The 17677-nt window shown below is 48.6% G+C and overlaps 6 protein-coding genes across 6 annotated transcripts; 3 read left to right on the top strand and 3 right to left on the bottom strand.

The window, feature by feature from the left end:
* Position 1: 1 nt before the first annotated feature.
* CEABS ((+)-corvol ether B synthase/(+)-corvol ether A synthase (2E,6E)-farnesyl diphosphate cyclizing) lies at positions 2-1030 on the top strand (the record flags this gene model as incomplete). Its single annotated transcript, XM_014684541.1, has 1 exon — positions 2-1030. One exon carries the CDS (start codon positions 2-4, stop codon positions 1028-1030), a length of 1029 nt encoding a protein of 342 aa, XP_014540027.1.
* A 3863-nt stretch (positions 1031-4893) lies between these two features.
* HMGR_2 (3-hydroxy-3-methylglutaryl-coenzyme A reductase) lies at positions 4894-6148 on the bottom strand (the record flags this gene model as incomplete). The annotated part of the gene is made up of 2 exons (XM_066130884.1): positions 4894-6000; positions 6065-6148. 2 exons carry the CDS (start codon positions 6146-6148, stop codon positions 4894-4896), a joined length of 1191 nt encoding a protein of 396 aa, XP_065987250.1.
* A 2925-nt stretch (positions 6149-9073) lies between these two features.
* Positions 9074-9355, bottom strand: G6M90_00g068640 (uncharacterized protein; the record flags this gene model as incomplete). The annotated part of the gene is made up of 1 exon (XM_066130883.1): positions 9074-9355. The coding sequence occupies one exon, from the start codon at positions 9353-9355 to the stop codon at positions 9074-9076; it is 282 nt and encodes a 93-aa protein (XP_065987076.1).
* A 1902-nt stretch (positions 9356-11257) lies between these two features.
* Positions 11258-12427, top strand: G6M90_00g068630 (uncharacterized protein; the record flags this gene model as incomplete). The annotated part of the gene is made up of 1 exon (XM_014684543.1): positions 11258-12427. One exon carries the CDS (start codon positions 11258-11260, stop codon positions 12425-12427), a length of 1170 nt encoding a protein of 389 aa, XP_014540029.1.
* Positions 12428-12540: 113 nt separating this feature from the next.
* Positions 12541-14278, bottom strand: G6M90_00g068620 (uncharacterized protein; the record flags this gene model as incomplete). The annotated part of the gene is made up of 2 exons (XM_014684544.1): positions 12541-12720; positions 12770-14278. The coding sequence occupies 2 exons, from the start codon at positions 14276-14278 to the stop codon at positions 12541-12543; spliced, it is 1689 nt and encodes a 562-aa protein (XP_014540030.1).
* A 266-nt stretch (positions 14279-14544) lies between these two features.
* G6M90_00g068610 (uncharacterized protein) lies at positions 14545-15409 on the top strand (the record flags this gene model as incomplete). The annotated part of the gene is made up of 5 exons (XM_014684545.1): positions 14545-14688; positions 14750-14867; positions 14923-14975; positions 15037-15300; positions 15353-15409. 5 exons carry the CDS (start codon positions 14545-14547, stop codon positions 15407-15409), a joined length of 636 nt encoding a protein of 211 aa, XP_014540031.1.
* Positions 15410-17677: the final 2268 nt, after the last annotated feature.

Raw genomic sequence — 17677 nt, 5'->3', positions numbered from 1 at the left:
CATGGAAAAACAAATCTTGGAGCCTCAACTTTCGGCATTACGCCTTCCGGCTTTTAATGTTCCTTGGCCTGGGGCACGCTCACCCCATGCGGAGGTGATTGAGGCGAGGATGATTGAGTGGGCTGATCACTACGATCTTCTGGTGAACGACGAACATCGCAGTCGGGTAATACGGGCCCGTTACGGCTGGCTCGCAGCGCGATGCTATCCAAACGCTGCAAAAGAATTACTTCAAGTAATTGCAGACTACTTCGTCTGGTTTTTTCTCGCCGACGACTTGTTTGTTGACCGTGTTGAGACAGTTTCGGGTGACACTCTGCGCAACTTGACGGCTATGATTGATGTTCTTGACTTCAACTCTGCTGGACTGGAGCCAGTATGGGGTGAACTTGCATGGCTCGACGTTTGTCGCAGGCTGCGAAGTCTGCTGCAGGCTGAACCGTTCGAGCGGTTCGCCCAAGGAATGCGGCTATGGGCAACAACTGCCGGCCTTCAAATTCTCAACCACATACGACCGAAATCTGTCGGCATACGTGAATATCAAACTATCCGGCGTCATACAAGTGGCATGAACCCTTGCACTGCTCTGTCAGATGCTGCCAACAATGGCTCGGTTAAACCTTACGAGTTCTATCAGCCTGATGTGCAGGCACTTGTACGCCGAGCAAATAACATTGTCTGTTGGGCCAATGACATTCAGAGCCTGGGTGTAGAAATTCGACAGCCTGGTCAATTTAGAAACATGGTGGTAATCTACGCTGAGCAGGGTGGTTCTTTACAGAATAGTGTCGAAACTACCGCTGCTCGCGTGGATGCTGAAATTTCCAGCTTTTTGGAGCTCGCGGACGCCGTTACAGCCCGGGCAAATGTTACGCTGCGAGGTCTCGTTGACGGACTTAAGTACTGGATACGGGGATATCTGGATTGGGTAGAGCACGACACGCTGCGCTATGTGGATAAATTTGCTGCGGTTGACGCTGATGATCGATTCCTGTCTACGCCTCAAGTTGCTTCTAGACATAGTGTGTAAAGGAAGCCTTGTTCCATGGTAACGTCTTATCCGTTGAACCAATATATTTACAATGTGTTGGAAGGCATTAAGCACAATCGAGCTCTTCAGCGGCCGCTTTGCCGCCTGAACAGACTTGCCTGTCCTGACATCATATCTGATATGATAGATTAACCTGATATCTGGATAACACACTATCCTGATACGATATCGGATAAGTAAGATTAGCAGAGATGATATCAGCATAGCAGGTTTAGCGGGTTTAGCAGACATGGTATACCTCAGAGGTGGCTTTGTCGGATAAGGCTGCCTCTGTTAGTTGAACAAGCAGACTTGACGTAATTGCTAGATGTCATAAAATTATTAATATTAGTAGTTTAAGAGGCTAGCCAGCCACCCTAATGAAATCAGGTGGCTGGGAAGTCTTTTAAACTAAAGATAACAGACATGAACCCTTTTAAAGGATAAAAAAAAATTTTTTTTTATATTCAAGAAAACAAGCTTAGTTAACAATGAGTCTCATAACGTGACAGGCTTGACATGCCGACGACTGGGGAAGTGTTTGAGATAGCGGTGGTTGCCCATTGAGTAGAGGAAAGGATCTCGAACAGGTGTACTTGACCTGCTGTGATCTTGAAGCCATCAAAGCAGACCCAGAAGCAATAGCTGAATACGAAAGACTGGAAGCTGAGGCAGAACAACTCAATAGACCATATTCTCAGTGACCTTGCTGCTGAACGTTACAGCGGAACACAGATGAAAGGAGTGCGTTGATTCTGTAAGCTAGAGATGCCGTCAAGGCACGCTATTTATGGAAGGCGCAGGCTGGACCCTGCACGTGATGCTGTTTCATGTTCAACACTTGCTTCCACTCAGCAACCCCACTGTCTCCATTTCGTTCTAGTTTGGTGTATTGCTATTCGCCACTGCTTCTTTTTACTAGTGCGCACTGCTTCCCCCTCTGTGGCCCGATACAGCTTAGTGGATTAATACCAGGACCCCCCATACATTTTCACATGCAACGGCATGGCAGCGCTCCCATAACAAAGCATCTTGTCAGAAATACGGTGTGGATACTCTCACAAATTAATTATATAGTGTCACTTGTCTATTATACAGTAAGTATCTATAGTAAATAGATATTAGTTATAGCGCACGGACTAGGTTTAGAAAGGCGTATTATAATACTGGGAATAAATGTGGGGCGACACTCTGGTGTGAATTGCACCCTTTTCCATGTATGGAAAACCACACTGATGCTGGGTATCTTAAGGCAGGGTTGCCCAACTGGATTTTGCATCATTCCGCACTGTGCCGGCGACGCGCCCAACGCCTACGTAGCGTTCTATTTCTTAGCTTTACAACCTAGTGGCTGTTAAGTTTGACTTGCATTATGATTGAAATTAGGATGTGTGCAACTTAGTACACTTTTTAACTTGTTAAGGAGATGTTCAACCGCGCATGGCGTTAGACTTACGAGTAGTGGTGACTGGTTCATTACCGGCCAATACCAAGGTCCAACTGTGTCCAATTTTCTCTGTTGCACGCTGTTAAGCGTGTCACAAGCGACACGCCCTGCATGCACTGACCTAGTCAAAGTGGCGTTTCTTAAATTGGCAGAGTATGCAATTAAAACGGCGCTAAAATAGTGAGTCGGAAGTGACAACGACTGTAGATCGGCAAGGGTGTAAGCTAAGTCGTTGGTGGAAGCACGTCTTGATTGCCACGCGAAACAAGTGGGGGGGAAAGAGGTGAACAGGCAACAGTGCCAGATCTCGGCATTCGCTTTCTGCCAGAGATAGTAGACCTGATGCCGGGTCACAGGCTTTCCTTCTAGAATCTGTCGAATCTCCCGGTATATCTCGGACGGAGTTTTGGTCGATACAAGCGAATTGATGAGATCCTGCACAACTAGCGATAATTCGATGTCTTGATAAGGTGTATGCCCAGGCTTGCTAATCAGTTAATCAATTGCAATCGGGGGTCAGTTGCAATTGATTAACAGGGCCCCACATGGGATCACGATTGCAATTGATTGAATTGCGGCAATTTGGACCTATATTGCAATTGATTGCAATTGATTGCAATCACATATACGTATTAAAATCCATGAGCCCTAATTGGCTGATAAGACCTGTACAAATGCTCCAAAATATGGTAAGCCAAGTGATATTTAAGCCCATGGAGTCACAAACAGTCACCGTGTCTTGGGTCTCGGCTGGTCCTCCTTCTTCTTCTGGCCATATAGGCGGCTGCTGCTTGTAAGCTAGCTTTGGTTGTCTCCTGATACTCAAGAACCTATTGTTTGTAGTATCTCTGAACTATACAGATTAATGTTCTAGATTTATGGATTAGCCGTGTTAGAGTCGATATTATATCCTAACGGATGCCTCGACCATACAGACACTGGAATGATACAGTGTTAACGGCAAATGCAGGACAATATGCAGCGTCCTTGATTCGTAGGATGCCAATTAATCCATTAGGCCTTGTGACTGGCAAATTGACTCGGCCATAACCCTTGATTTTAACCTCTGAATTACCAGCAATCAGGTAGTGTTCCTGTCCGGATTCTGGTTTTCTTATTGATTTGAACCTGGCGAGGTCGTTGAATATATCTAACGAAGCTCTAGAATCAAGAATGGTTGACGATCGTAAGGGATACTGGTCCGCTTGCAGACAGGTTCCTAGACACATTGGAAACGCTGCGCCCTGTGGTAATGCTTGACCAACAATTCGTCGTTCCAAGCTTGATTTGGCTGGTTGTCACTGGAATGAAGCTTGTTTCTTTTCTTGTTCCTGCTGATGTTGGTCTTTCTGTGCTGCTTTTTGAAGTTCAGCTACTTTGGCTTTTAGTTCCGGATCGGCAGCCAACACTTTCCTCACCAGACCTTCTAGACGGTGATTTGCAGGTACTCCTTCAGGACGAAGTTCTGGGATAGCTGACTAACAGGAACTAAAATCATGTCGTTGCTGGCCACAAGCTTCACAGTTTAGTTCTTTCTCTTGTTGCTATCCTCCTGGTTATCTGAGCGCCCTCTTTTACGATCTGGTTGGGATTGGCTTGCTCTTCTACCCTGATTACTCTTTCTGGTATTAGCTTGGAACGCCGTTCCCTGTCTGGAGGAGGGTCTCTCTGGTTGGGCTGGAAGTGCTGAGCTGGCCCAGGTCTGTAGCTTGATAGCTACGCTTCTAATTGACCATTCCTTGCTCGTATCCGTAGCGTTGGGCGGGGTATGAATCAGGGCCCCTTGAATTGCTATTGCTGCCTCTCGTAGTTGGGCATGATCGCTAAGATCGTTGAGCTGTAATAACGGCTGTACTCCTTGCTTAACAGCATTATTGTAATCCTTTGTCTTTAGAACAAGCGATTCTGCTGCTTATTTTAACATAACTAACTAATAGCACAAGCATAACTAGTTATGCAGTTGTCGAATGTAAGAAGTTTTTCCGTTTGCCTGCCACTAGGCCGCCAAACAAACCCCGTCTTGGGATTGATATTTGCCTTTACTGGGTAAGAACTACTTAGAGCTGTTGAACGTGAATTAATGCGATGCCTACTTCCTAGGTGAAGCTCTATTGAGATTCAAATGGGCATTGACCAGGTCACCACTCGTCAGGGCGGCACACAGGGACACCTCCCCGGCGAGAGTTGCCGCCGCAATAATGCTTGCTAGGCACTGGGCGTTCCGGCCTGTTTCTGTAGGATGCGCGCCGGCCACGCCAAGCATCTCTAGCATGGAGCTCTGGGGCTCCAGCACTGTGCCCCCCCCCTACAGTGCCGACTTCAAGGGAGGGCATGGTGACTGATACACGTAATGAATTATCGACGCAGTTGCTGGAATCTATTAGTTATCCAGGAAAATCTCGAGCACTGTTATTACCTACCACTCCATGAGAGTTATGCAATTTGCGCTTTCCACGACCTGTGCTGGATCCTGCCCGGTAGCGATGAAGATGGCGGCGACAATATTGGCGGCATGAGCATTATACCCGCCAATAACTCCTGCCATCGCCGAGCCGACAAGATTCTTTGAATTATTGATTCGAACCATTGCTTCGGCGGTGCATTTTAAGACTGATTGAACAGCTTGATGTGGGATAACAGCTTCTGCTACGACACTCTTACCTCTACCTTCGATCCAATTGAGCGCAGAAGCTTTTTTGTCTGTGCAGTAGTTGCCAGACAAAGAAACGACTCGCATGTCTTCAAACTTGGGGTCTTGGCTCATAACTCGCAGGGCATTTTCGACACCTTTTGAAATCATGTTCATACCCATGGCGTCGCCGGTTGTCGCCTTGAACCGGATATATAGACTTCTCCCAGCAATGCTTGCATTGACCCTTCGCAACTTGGCAATATTACTGGTGCTCTCAAAAGCATCGCGCAAGATGACCTGGCCCTCGTGTGAGCTAATCCAATTCTTGGCAAAAGCTGCTCGTTCTGTACCGGGGAATTGGACGCATGGACCACGGGTGATGCCATCATCGGTTAGATTCGTAGTGACGCCGCCTGCGTTGTTAATTGCCTTGCAGCCTCTATTCGTACTAGCAATAAGTGCGCCCTCTGTTGTAGCCATAGGGATAAAAAAATTCTTTGAATCAATCAAGACAGGGCCAGCCACGCCAACCGGGACCGGCATGTACCCAATTACGTTTTCACAATAGGAGCCAACGACGAGATCCCAGTTGTAGTTCTGGTGCGGTAATTTCGCAAGACTTTTTCCACTGAGCCCTGTGATGGCAAGAAATTTGGCCAGGACACGACGCCTTAGGGCTACCGCCTGGTCTGGGCCTTGCGTGTAGTGTTCAAGGGCATGAAGTGGTATTTCTTCTGCAACGCACTTAGACAGAACATCTGCCTCATTCAGACCATTGTACTGTTTCATAACAGGCACGTCATGATTCGTATGCCCGGTATTATACAGTTTACGTATAAGGAGTGAGGGCGCTGTCATAGCATGCAGATCCACGTCGAGCCTTGCGGGTCGCTGATAAGCGAGATCAGTATTGTAGTCCCAATAGACGCACTGAATTATAACAACGTCTGCATACATGGGCATTACTTCCCTGTCGAGATTTTACTAGCACTTCGGGAGATACGGCAGCTTCGCTATTGCTGAGTAATGTTTTCGACATAGCTAAGGCAACTGACGAATCGCTGAGACAGTTGTATAAACTAGAATATATTTGAGAAACAAGTAATTGATGCGTACGAATCTGAAGGGCCAACCTTAAAAAGTACTTCTAGGCTGTGGAACGTATTATAGTCGTCGGAGCCTATGATTTACTGTCAAGACTTTTGTAGATCAGGTCTAGAGCTTCACATGCAAGTCAGCAATGTCATAAACCACCCGGTGAGAGCCCGGGGTATTACGTTATCTCCAACTTGGCAGTAAGTACTTAGTAAATCACTTAACAGCTAAGCCTCTATCATTTCCAGGAGGGTGCACAAAAATGACGTCATGTCCCATTACTTCGCATTTTTAGTGCTAACCCTAATGCCATCGTAGTTTTAGTTCAGCCGAGAATGCAACCTCCAGGAAGGTGGTCAAGCAGGTTGGTATGGCTATTCAACGAAAGACGATACCTCAGCACGACTACCCTTCCACAGTACTACGGGATGTTGATAATGAGCTCGGGCCGGTTGGGATGTTCAGCAAGTTCCTGATTGGAAAGCTTGCGGGTTGCCTCCTGGAGTACATTATCTTGTCATTCTTCACACAGAAGTTGATAATATTCACTAATTCAATCTTATAATCAGCATAATATGGCTCTTCTCAAAGCCCAAGCCCTAATATCATGGGTCATCTCATGGGCCCTTAACCTGATAGAAAGATTTTTAATAGATGAACAAAACATATTGGCCGAGGCATTTCCTACAATCGGTACCTGATCCTATGAAACTATGTTTAAAATGTGTGCTGACTTTCCAAGGCCTCAAGTCCTCTGAGGGCTCAACGAAGAAACTTGCAAACAAAGTGTGTAGATAGTTGATTGCAATGAGAACCACAGCACATTCAGGACAACCATTTGGGGCTTGAGTGCCAGTTATGGTTCAGCTAAGTACTTGGGAGACCGCAGGGACGTTTACTGGGTAGAGAGATTGACATTGGTTCGAAAAAATGTGGGTACTCTTTGAGCATAATATTGTGTGGGCAGTCTGAAGTATTTGTTAGTTAAACCTGGAAGGTAGATGCACAGAAGGTAGATACGTCACGTTGTGAGACCCGTGTTAACTATCATCTTCTTGTTCGCTGCTCCCTTCTATCCCTCGGAAGGGCTCATGCCATTCATCTTGAGTTAAGAAGGCTCCTCAGCCACTTGACGACAGCAAGGTGGCTGATCAGTTTCTGAAACCCCGATATCATTGATCTTGGCCGATCGTTAAAAACGTCACTAGTGCGAAGCATCGCCCCACCACATCACATTTGCTGGGAATTGCTATACCGGCATAACACGTTGGACGCAGGGGCATTCTGAGCCTTGAAAGCCTCTCAGCTCCCGTCTGACATATTAACCTTATGGCCTCGTGGCGCCAGAAATTGTATCGACCGACCAATTACATACAGATTTTTGGTCAAACCCCAGCCGATCTGTTCCGGATGATCAATTTAATGTACACGCGAGCTACCTCAATTACGTCAACGAGAGAACCTGATGGCTTGCGTGTGGGTCTGTTATAATTTTTCTTTAGTTCCCTTTCTGTGATAATTTGTAATCTGGTCGTGTTTGGCGGTGGGAGGTAGCTTGAACGTGACGGAAAGCGTGCCACTCTGATCGACGAAAGTTTAACATTGATGCGAGTGTGCACGTAAGTTACCACACAACAAGCCGCGCCACCCTTACCTAAACTCACCCCTGCTTGACAGCCTATCGGTAACTAGTAAGTAGCACGACCTCCGATTCCGCCGATATACTCCTTGTAGGCTGCATCTCTCGCGATCTTGCCTCTTCGTTCGATTCACACACCAACCCCAGCTCTTCCAGATACGGGTACCTCTCCTGATTGAGCAGGAGGATGTCAAGATCAGGTCTCTCATTTCTTCAAGCATAATGCTGCCTCAGTCAAGAACACGCAAGAATCATTGCCTAGGTGGCAGCTTAGGTCTTATAACCACTCGTATCGGTAACATCGTGGTCAACTACAGAGCTAACTCGCCAGCAGTCAAAAGGAAGTGCTGGAACAATTTCAAGCGGCAAAAGTGTTCCCACATCGTGGCTATTTTCAGCTCCGTCGACTTCTCAATGCAATCGCTGCAGTTTGCAGAAAATTGTCGAAGTTGGTAGCTTTCTCCAAGGATAAATGGGACGAATCTGAGAAAATTCGCACAGCAGGGTCGGAACCCTCGTCACAGTGGGAACTTGGAGCAACCTGGCAGGGAAACATGGGCCTCCCTGCGCTGGCTGCCACAGGCTCAGAAGGTAGACCTGGTCCTTGCTGCAGAGGCGTTGACACTGTTGACGATACATGTGGCTCAGCCGTTCGGAGGTCGTAATTGGTCTGCTTTTATGGCAGTTTGACCGGCTGTGTCCTGTCGTGGTAGGCATTTGAGTTTCGAGCTCTACATATCTCAGAGGGCATTCCCTGGACGTCCTTGTGTGACCTAGTATATGGCACTTGCTACATAAAGGCGGCGCTCTGACCGCAGTTGTTTTCTCGACCAGTTCGAAGCCGCTTAGCTCTCTTCGGACGCTTGACAACGGCAGCGTTTAATTTGTCATAATCGAGTCGACACGTTTACGAGGCTCTAGAAGTAGCCTGGGAGTGTCTTTCCGTATCAGACGCCAGTGTGTGTGGAAATCTTCTAGTTGCAGTGCATGGCCTTGTGTCAACAAAGCATCTAGCTTGTGAACGCATGGTAGGCCCTGCGATCGAGTAAAAGACCCGGTACAAGTCCGCGACGGAGGCGAATCCTTCTTCAGCAACAACTTTCGTTGTTCTTCGACTTTCCGCAGAGCTTGGTGCGATACCCAGCCATGGACTGTACTATATAATGCTCCAGAAAGTTCAATTGGAGTGCGAATTTGCTGCTTAGCCTGGTTGGACCTTAACTCAGCTAGTTAATTTGCTGATACCAGCTTTATTGTTCTCCAAGCTTCGAACAAGTCTAGGGTGGATACTTCCAGATGGCTCTTTAGCAATCCATGAATGCCCTCAACTCGTGAAGTAACCACGTTGTCGAAGTGAAGATGCTGATCAACCCAGGCTTTAACAAGCTTCTCCTTGTATGGATCAAGCCAAGTCGTTTTAATATATCCAACCTCTTCGATATAGTCTGTAAGGTACGCTTCTTCGAACTTCAAAAGACGCGCGGCGAACATCTCCCTGGTTGGGGACCCCATGATTGAGTGCCAATGATTGTAAAACTCATCCCATGTCTCAAGTCCCTGCAAATCCTCCTGGCTTGGTATAGAACAATTCAATGAAAGCTCATTCGGTGGCGAAGACTACAGCCCCGGGAGTACAGTCTTGTTGGACGCGATAGAGGTGCAGTGGCAACAGTAAGTCACGCTATTTACTCACTAGGGGGCTCTATTTCTAACTGTCCACCCGTAGCAACTTCACACTCGCTGATTCTGGAACTCATGGCGGAGGTAGCTGTCATTTGACAAGGTAAGACATGGAAGGTCATTCACTCATATATTAGTCAATGTCCTCTCAGACCGAGCGGGGAGTTTAAGCTTCCTGATGACACCCAAAATGGCACCGCTCTTTTTGTATGGATGTGGTTCAATACCATTAGAAATCGTGAAATGTATGAATTGCGCCCATGTTACCATAGATGAAACCTCATGCCAAGTTCAACCAGTCCAATAGCTTCCGTGAACGACCGCCCACCTTTGCTGCGAATGTCAATAGGGAATTGCTACACGGGCATGACACTTTGGCTACACGGGCATGAGTCTTACACGGGCATGACTTTCAACACTCCTGATTCGCCCAAATAATTTTTGTTAAGATCCCTTGCATTCTGCCACCTCCACCACAAGTACCTTGGCCACAGCTCACTGCATAAGGCAACGCAAGAACAGCCTCGTGTCAGCACAAGAAGAAGATGACTCTATCCATCTTGTCTCTACCCTCTCAATAAATTTCAGCGGTAGCGCCCCGAGTAGCTACATTCTTTGATGAGGTTGGAATGAACAGGCAGCTGCATAATACATAGCAGTTACTGACTAATAGAATACGATTGTGATTTAGAACGCGAGCTTCTTAAGTAATGCGGGAGCGATCGCTTCTAAGATTGTGCGCGACCCGACGACTACGGAGGCCGATAGGGTGCACTGTTGCAAAACTCCCATGTCAGGTTTGTTGCAGGGGGTACCAAGAGGCCAGCGCTCCACATCTCCCCACAATGAGTACATCGCATCTGTGAGAAAGAAGTCACTGCGAACTAGCAGCGGGTCCGCGCGGTACTTTCTTATGGCCAGATCACAAAATTTTCGTCTACAAAGGCCTACCCGGGATGGTCGACAAGACTCAGCTTTTGCATCACAACCGTTCTGTGGACAGCTGCTATTATCGAGTAGGCAAATTACAGACATATTTAGAGAGCTAGAGGAGCTCGGGCTCTGCAATTCTTTTTGAGTGAGTCGATCGGATGACTGACGAATTTAATTTGACGAAGCGATCTCAAACTAACGAATAGAATATCCACTGCACAGGACTCGGTATCGTGAGTGATAACATGGACACAGAATCTCGCACAACCAATTAATTCCCGGTCATAGGTCAAAATTATTGAGAAGTTGTTCGGATCTATTGGACATTGTGTGTAGTCCTTCACTGATGTGTTCATGTGCTCGTTATTGGAGGACAGCGACATCCTGCCTATGTCAGAATTCTGAACGAGCAACATATAAGGAGCTAGGGCGAGGTTTCGCAGTGGTCCCGCGTCGGGCCAGCAGCGGACTAGCGCATGGTACTCCGCCTCAATATGCCCTGGCGAATCAGGCGAAGCACAAGGCAGTATTGCTATGGCCTGCAAAAATTAAAAACTTGTTGCCATTAATACCTCTTTCTCTTCTCATATTCTCTGCATTTACAAAATTCTTCTTCGACTATAATGACTTCTCATAGTCTTCCGGCTGAGCACATCTACTGTGTACAAGCGGGCAAGAAACACCATGACCTCTTCACCACCATATATGCTGGCGAGAATTATTGCGGACGATGCGGATTAGCGAACCCCTTTTCCTCCCAGAGTCGAGCCAGATCTAGAACTCCTGCACGTCCTGTCCCCCATGACGAGGTGGTTGAGCTCGAAGACTCCCCGCCAAGGCCAGTCAGTCCTGCCAGTCAGTCCTGCCAGTCAGCTCATGCGCAACAGGACAAAGTCGTCGTCATCGGCCAATGTTGGACTCGCCCAACTACTTCCGAACACTGTGTCGGTCCTCAACGGAGCCGATGCACGAGCGCGATTACATGCTCCGAGGCAACCGCCGTTCGGAGCAGTTGCATCTGCGGCCAGCCAAGCCATACAGAACTCCAAAGCCAGCACCAGAAAGCCTACGAGGCAGCGCACTGGCTACCAGTGGGTACACATCAGTCTTCTGCTTGTGAGCCTGGAGGCCAGATACTTCAATGGCCTCGTGGTCGAGGTTCCAGAGACAGTATTGCCCCTGAAAGACACCGTGATCAAATTCAACTCGGTAGATTTACTTACCTGGCCATCGTTCACCGAGACACTGTTCGAGCACCTACGTCCACTTCCAAGTAGTATTGATCCCTCCAACAAAAGCCTTTGGAGCCTTTCTTTCGCTTCAGCGTTCTCCGGCAAGAAAATAGTCACCGTTCCAAATACCGACAAGCACATCACGCCTTCGAGTATGCTAGCTTCGGGGCATTTTCCCAACAATCAAGCTGGGCAGTTGAAGGTTCTCGTCGTCTTGACGTCCACACAAGTAATTGACAGGCAGGAGCCGATTACGCCGCTGAGGCCAGATGAATACTCGACTCCCACCAAGGAGAACAAGAAACGGAGGATCAAACAGGAGGACAAGACTCCATCCCTTGTACACAAGAAGCGGATCAAGCAGGAGAAGGACGTCGAAAGGGGGAACGAGACTAAAAGAGATGAAATCAAACAAGAGATTCATGTTAAGACGGAGCAATACGATCCGGATGCTGATACATCTTCGCCAGGATTGACGTGCAATGAGTTGGATGTGGAAGAACTAGGTGAGATGGAACATTCGCCCTCCGATTTGGTGTCGAATAGTATCGATGACGGAATCAGAGACGAGGATGACGCAGAGCAAGAGGCAGGGCAGGAGGGCGAATATGAAGACGAGACCAAAAATGCCCAGGAGCTTGTAAGAAGCCAAGCCGACTCGGCGAAATTAAAGACTGACCTCATTAGGTGCGCTTATCGTCAGCAGGCATCTATGAGTCCGCTGGTGGAGCTCAAGTAGACCCGGTCGACAATATGCCAATCGAAGAACTTCAGCCAGCTCACTCTACGCGCTTCAGAGGCACCAAAACCCCGGCAACATTTGCATCTCGGCATAGAAAATAGAAGGATTGACTACTCCGACGCTCCGTCGTATATGTCACCGTCCACCGCGTCCCAGCCATCATCGCTTATTCCTTCGATATCGTTCCCTTCTTCGTCTCCAAAACCAAGCTCGACCAAAGGCTCCTCTGTCGGCTCACCGTCCTCAAAATCATCTTGCTGGGCTTGAGTTGCTCGATCAAGCAACGCTTGCTAAACGCAATTAGATAGTTTCAATACATATACAGACATAGTCGCTTACATATTCAGCAACCCCTCCTGTTGGTGCCTTTCGATAAGCCAATATGGGTGGCCGGCCGCTCTCGACGTGCTGGGCAATCCTCCCGCGGAGGCCAAGATAGAAGCGCTTGAACGGGCGGAGCTTATCAGAGTCTTGGTGGCTGCCGCCCACTACCTCGTCATAGCCCATCTCTGTGAGAGCCCTTCGACACCACTCTTTCGTCTCTGGCTCTAGGCATGTGTCAATATCGATATTAGACAATGGCCGTGCCATTTCGTTTAAAGCCGATCGGTCAATCGGTATACCCCAGTTGCACGCCTTTATCGGATCGGGATAGTGGTAGTTCATCCACGGTTGGCCGTGAACCACGTGGGGACGGTTCTTTTGCAGGCGTATGCGGTGTAGGTTCCATGCCTCTACAAAGTCGAAGAGTTCCTGCCGCAGCACGTCTTCGAAGACGGCGTACATGGCAATCTGATCCTCCAGCATTTCGCCATCGAAGTCGCCGTCCCTAGCGAGCTCACCGAAGTAGTCCACCCATTGTCTTGATGAGACGTGGAGCATTCGCTCCCACCAGCTCTCGATTTTGACGTTTTTCGTGCTCGGGCCCGTCTTGTAGGAATCCCTCAATCTTTTGCCTTGCTCAAATACTTGCCCATGCCATTCCACGCGCCCGTCTGCAGCCAAGGCGAAATTCCAGTGGGCGGCTGCCACTAAGGGCGTTTCGCGGCCTCTGTCTGCCTGCAGATACCATGGTCGGAAGCCATAGGCGTCACATGCCGCTAGATACTGCTTCAACACGCTCAAGGCAGTTGTGGCAGAATGGCCAACGTAAAACCAGATGATGTTGCGTGAGTAGGCATCGATTGCAGCGTATATCTCGAAGCCGTACGCTTTGAGCTTGTCGTGACCATCAATGCACCACTGGTAGTTCGGTCCTGGAACGAGGAATTGACCCTTCTTCCTCCGCATCATTCTTTTTCGCATCTCGACCTCGTTCGGGAACATGATTTTGTACATCTCGAAAAGGGGATCTCTTGGCACCCAGAGTTGCTTTTGGTGGCGAAGGTAGGGTTGAAGAAACCTCCTACCATATCCTGCGATGGCATTGGACCGTTGCGTCATTTCAATGATAAGTTGTTCTGTTTTCATCAGCAGTGTAAGCCGCTCCTCATCACTATCGATGCGACGCACCCAGCGGCGGTCTGGGTGAAGTCTAATGCGTTTTAAACCCCGCTTGGTGATCGGCCAACCTTGCCGCTGCAAAACTGCCAGCGTCTGTTTTTCGGTCAGACCAACGCGGAAGACGAGATCGCGGATAGCCTCAATCAGCTGGGGACTCTCGCTGGTGCGTGATTGTTGACGTGGGAGACCCCAACTCGCGATGCGCCGAGATATCGTGCTCAGATCAACAGTTATGTGGAAATGATGCTGGAGCTTATACCTTATCTTGCTTCTTGGGACACCGCTGAGATAGAGCAAACTGACATAGTCACGGTACTGGTCAATTGGATTCGGTGGCCGCGGCATGGTGTCGTTCGGTGGTAGACAATTGGAAGTTCGCGGCAAATGTCTCGCAGACCAGAAAAAGGGGGTCGGTAGTGATTAATCCACCGCACTACCCCGCAGCGGTGCGGGTGCTGGCCCGCCGCGGCTAAAATGTGAGGGATGGTGGTGGGATGTTCTTTTTGGGACTTGAAGGGGCTCTGGTTCTTGCTGACAGGTTATATATTGACCCTTCGCACCGTCACCACTGATTCTTGCGACAGGTTAGTTGTTCAATGGCCGCCATCGACATGTCTGTTGTCGAACGCGCTAGAACAGGCGCAACTGCTGTCGCTGAAGCACCGGACAGGAACTCCGACAGAAAAACCACCAGAGACAGCAGTGGCAAACGAAAAGCCCAGCCCAGCGCCCAGGCGACAGCAGGCAGGATTACCGTAAGATCCATTCCGTCGTCGTTTTTGCTGATGGAACATACTGAGGCGATTGTGTGCGCAGAAGAGGAAAAAGCAAACCAAAAAGGATCCTCCTATCGGCTCGGCTCGTGATTTCCCATGCCGTCCATGCGTTACTCGCGCAACCAAAGCTCCTGGCCACGAATGTGCCTCTCAGAATAGTGAGTGGGTTATTCTAATGAAAGAAATGCCACCGTGCTAACGCGCGCCGGTTAGATACTGGTGCAGCTTGCTGGGATTGCGCAAGAAATGGCCATACTTGTAGGCCGGTAGGTGGTGGTCTGTCTGGTTCTGGAAGAGGGTGGGTTGCTGATTTATTTACGCTCGCAGGTCCCTGCCGGCGCTGTTGCTGCCGTACGCACTTTTTGGCGGCTCAATCGTCAGATCAAAGATACCAATGGTGACCCTGACGATGCTTGGCAAGCTGCCGCGCAAAACGCAGCGCAGCAATTACGTGCATTTGGTGTCGCTGCTGCCTCCGGTGCAGTACCCGCTCTGGCTTTGGCTTCCCACGGAGAGGCAGCTGAGAAGACTTGTGAGGAGCGAAAGCTTCTGGCGTTGGAGACAATTGCAGAGGCTGCTCGGCTGTGGATTGTGAGTGAGCCAAATTAGCTGGCTATGTTTCCGCAATTGACTTTATTATTAGCGGCTCAATAAACCCGAGGATTCCGAAGATGAGGAGGGAGGAGATGATGACAATTGAGGGGTCAAATGTCTGGTAAACAGTTTCCTGTATCTCTTGTATGGCCGCAGCTCCTTCGCAGCTCCTTCGCAGCTGTCATTGCAAACCGCTGTTGGTACGAAATCCCATAAAATTACAAGCTGAGGTACATCGTCCAATGTACTGTGGGTCTAGTTTCTTGTCGTCCCCACCTTGGATTGAGTTTTTCTGAGTTTTGCAACAGTGACCTCTATAGGCTGCCGTACAAGGGCCTTGACGCGGAGGCCATTGCGAGGAAAAAACTGCTGAAGCCAGCTTGGGCGACAGATTTGCCACAATATCGGGCGCCCTTGCGCGCAAACGAAGCTGATGTTGATAGTCTCAGCCACGCTTTCCTCAGTCGTAACCTCTCTGTCTACAATAGACCAAATCGTTGAATCCGACTGGCGCGAAATGTCGTCCTTTTTGTATGATCGTGTTCACCCCCACGGGATTACATGGGAGCTCGACTCTCTTCGTGGCCTCGGCTCGGCTGACGAAATCGTCCAATATAGCATTCCTGCTCTCGTAGTCCGCGACCAAGGCTATCAAGCGTCTATCCTACTACTTATGCCCCGGCAGTTCGCAGATTAGATCCTAACCTCTCTATGCAGAATTACCCCGCGATGTCTGTCCGATGAGAGCGCATTTCCGACAATGTTCACTGTGGTCAGCTTCTCTGACCCTATTGCCAGCTCTGGTCGTTCCCTGCTTTGCCGCGAGTGTGTTACCAGGCTCGGGAACGACCAGCGGAAATGCTGGGGTTTCGTGCATCTATTATCCTTTATTGTGCCTGGTTAACCCGACAAGACACCATTGGGAAGCTTTCACCCGTTCCGAGTATTCGTCATACTTCCCATCCAAGTAAATCCTGGGCTCATCTCTGCAAAAGGATGTTGGAGAGGCGAGAAACTCAGTTCCAGCGTTACACCTTGTTCACGTGCACGGGGAAAGTGTCAGGCTGCCTGCATTACGATGCGATGGCATATCCCAAGGACTCGGAAGGTGGTCTTGTGTTTATTTTGATGCCAAATACGTGGACGTTCTATGGCAGGGCAAGTTGGGACTCCATAACCGCGTCTTCTTCAGCATCCTTGCTTGCTGAACTATCGTCTGTAGGCACTAGAGCTAGGTTCATGTCACCGATAAAGAGGAGGGCCTTGTAGCGGCCATATAGACGGCTCCTCCATCGTCTTAAAGTCCCATTGCCAGATTTTAATAACCTGACTGCTTTTACTTAACTGGCTCCCCTCTACTCTTGTCGACAGAGCGCTCTTACCCTTTCGTCCATAAAGGGAGCTTGAACGTCCCTACCGGACTCCCCCATTGTTCTTCTCCACGTTTATCGTCTTTAGGCGAATGCTAACTTCATAATAGTGAGGATAGATCGAATTACTTTAGAGAAGAATTATTCCTGGCTGTCCCCCACTCGCCGCCGTTCATTGCTACAACCCTTTATCTCCGTAAAGGAATCTTTCGCACCTCCAGCCGGGTCATGACCTATCAATACAAGGCACTATGATTCTGTCCCCGACATTAAGCTGTAAAACTCTCGAGAATATCTTTAGTCCGTCCTTGAAAATGGTCTTAGAGGCTTTAACTTGGATTTAAGAGATATTATATCGAGAACTGTTAGCCGAGAGACTGACTTGGAAGGTGCTATAATACGTGTGGCGGACAATGAAGAGACCACTAGGAGGATCCAACGGAGTAATCAGAAGAGAAAGAAGAATACAACAAGAACTACTGGCTCTGGCGAACATCGTATTCAAAAGAAGCCGCGCCTTGGTTAGCAAAAGGCAGGTTTTTGAGTACTCACGCTTAGGAGCGATCCGGTCAGGTGTTGATGGACGCATTCAGTTCAAGATCTATTAGAAGCCAACTTAGGGCACTCTTGAGGACCTCCGGGGAACTTGGGCACTGAAAGAAGCTGAGGAGCTCATTGTTAATGAGTACGACAAAGTTACGTGGAATGAGGAGATACGTAGGTTTGGTCGTCCTACTTCAGTTATAAGATTAAGTAAATGACATTAATGAATAGCCTGTTAGGCGTTATCTTATGTTTTTGACTTTACCTTCGCAGACAGTTTCTCCTGTAGTTGATACTGACCTTCTTCATAAGCCCCTTTTCACAACCAGACTGACTAACAAGCCAACAATCGACTCACGAGCAGTTGGGTGACTTCCTAACCAGTTTGAGCGCTTTTAAGAACCACGTAGAGCGAGTACATGGCGTAAAGTTGCGAAAGTAGCCAGGGTCACGTGAGTCAT

Source organism: Metarhizium brunneum, chromosome 4 (genome assembly GCF_013426205.1).
Source record: "Metarhizium brunneum chromosome 4, complete sequence".
Taxonomy (NCBI): Eukaryota; Fungi; Ascomycota; class Sordariomycetes; order Hypocreales; family Clavicipitaceae; genus Metarhizium; species Metarhizium brunneum.
The sequence above is the reverse complement of the archived record's forward strand: the minus strand, read 5'-3'. Positions and strand labels throughout refer to the sequence as shown.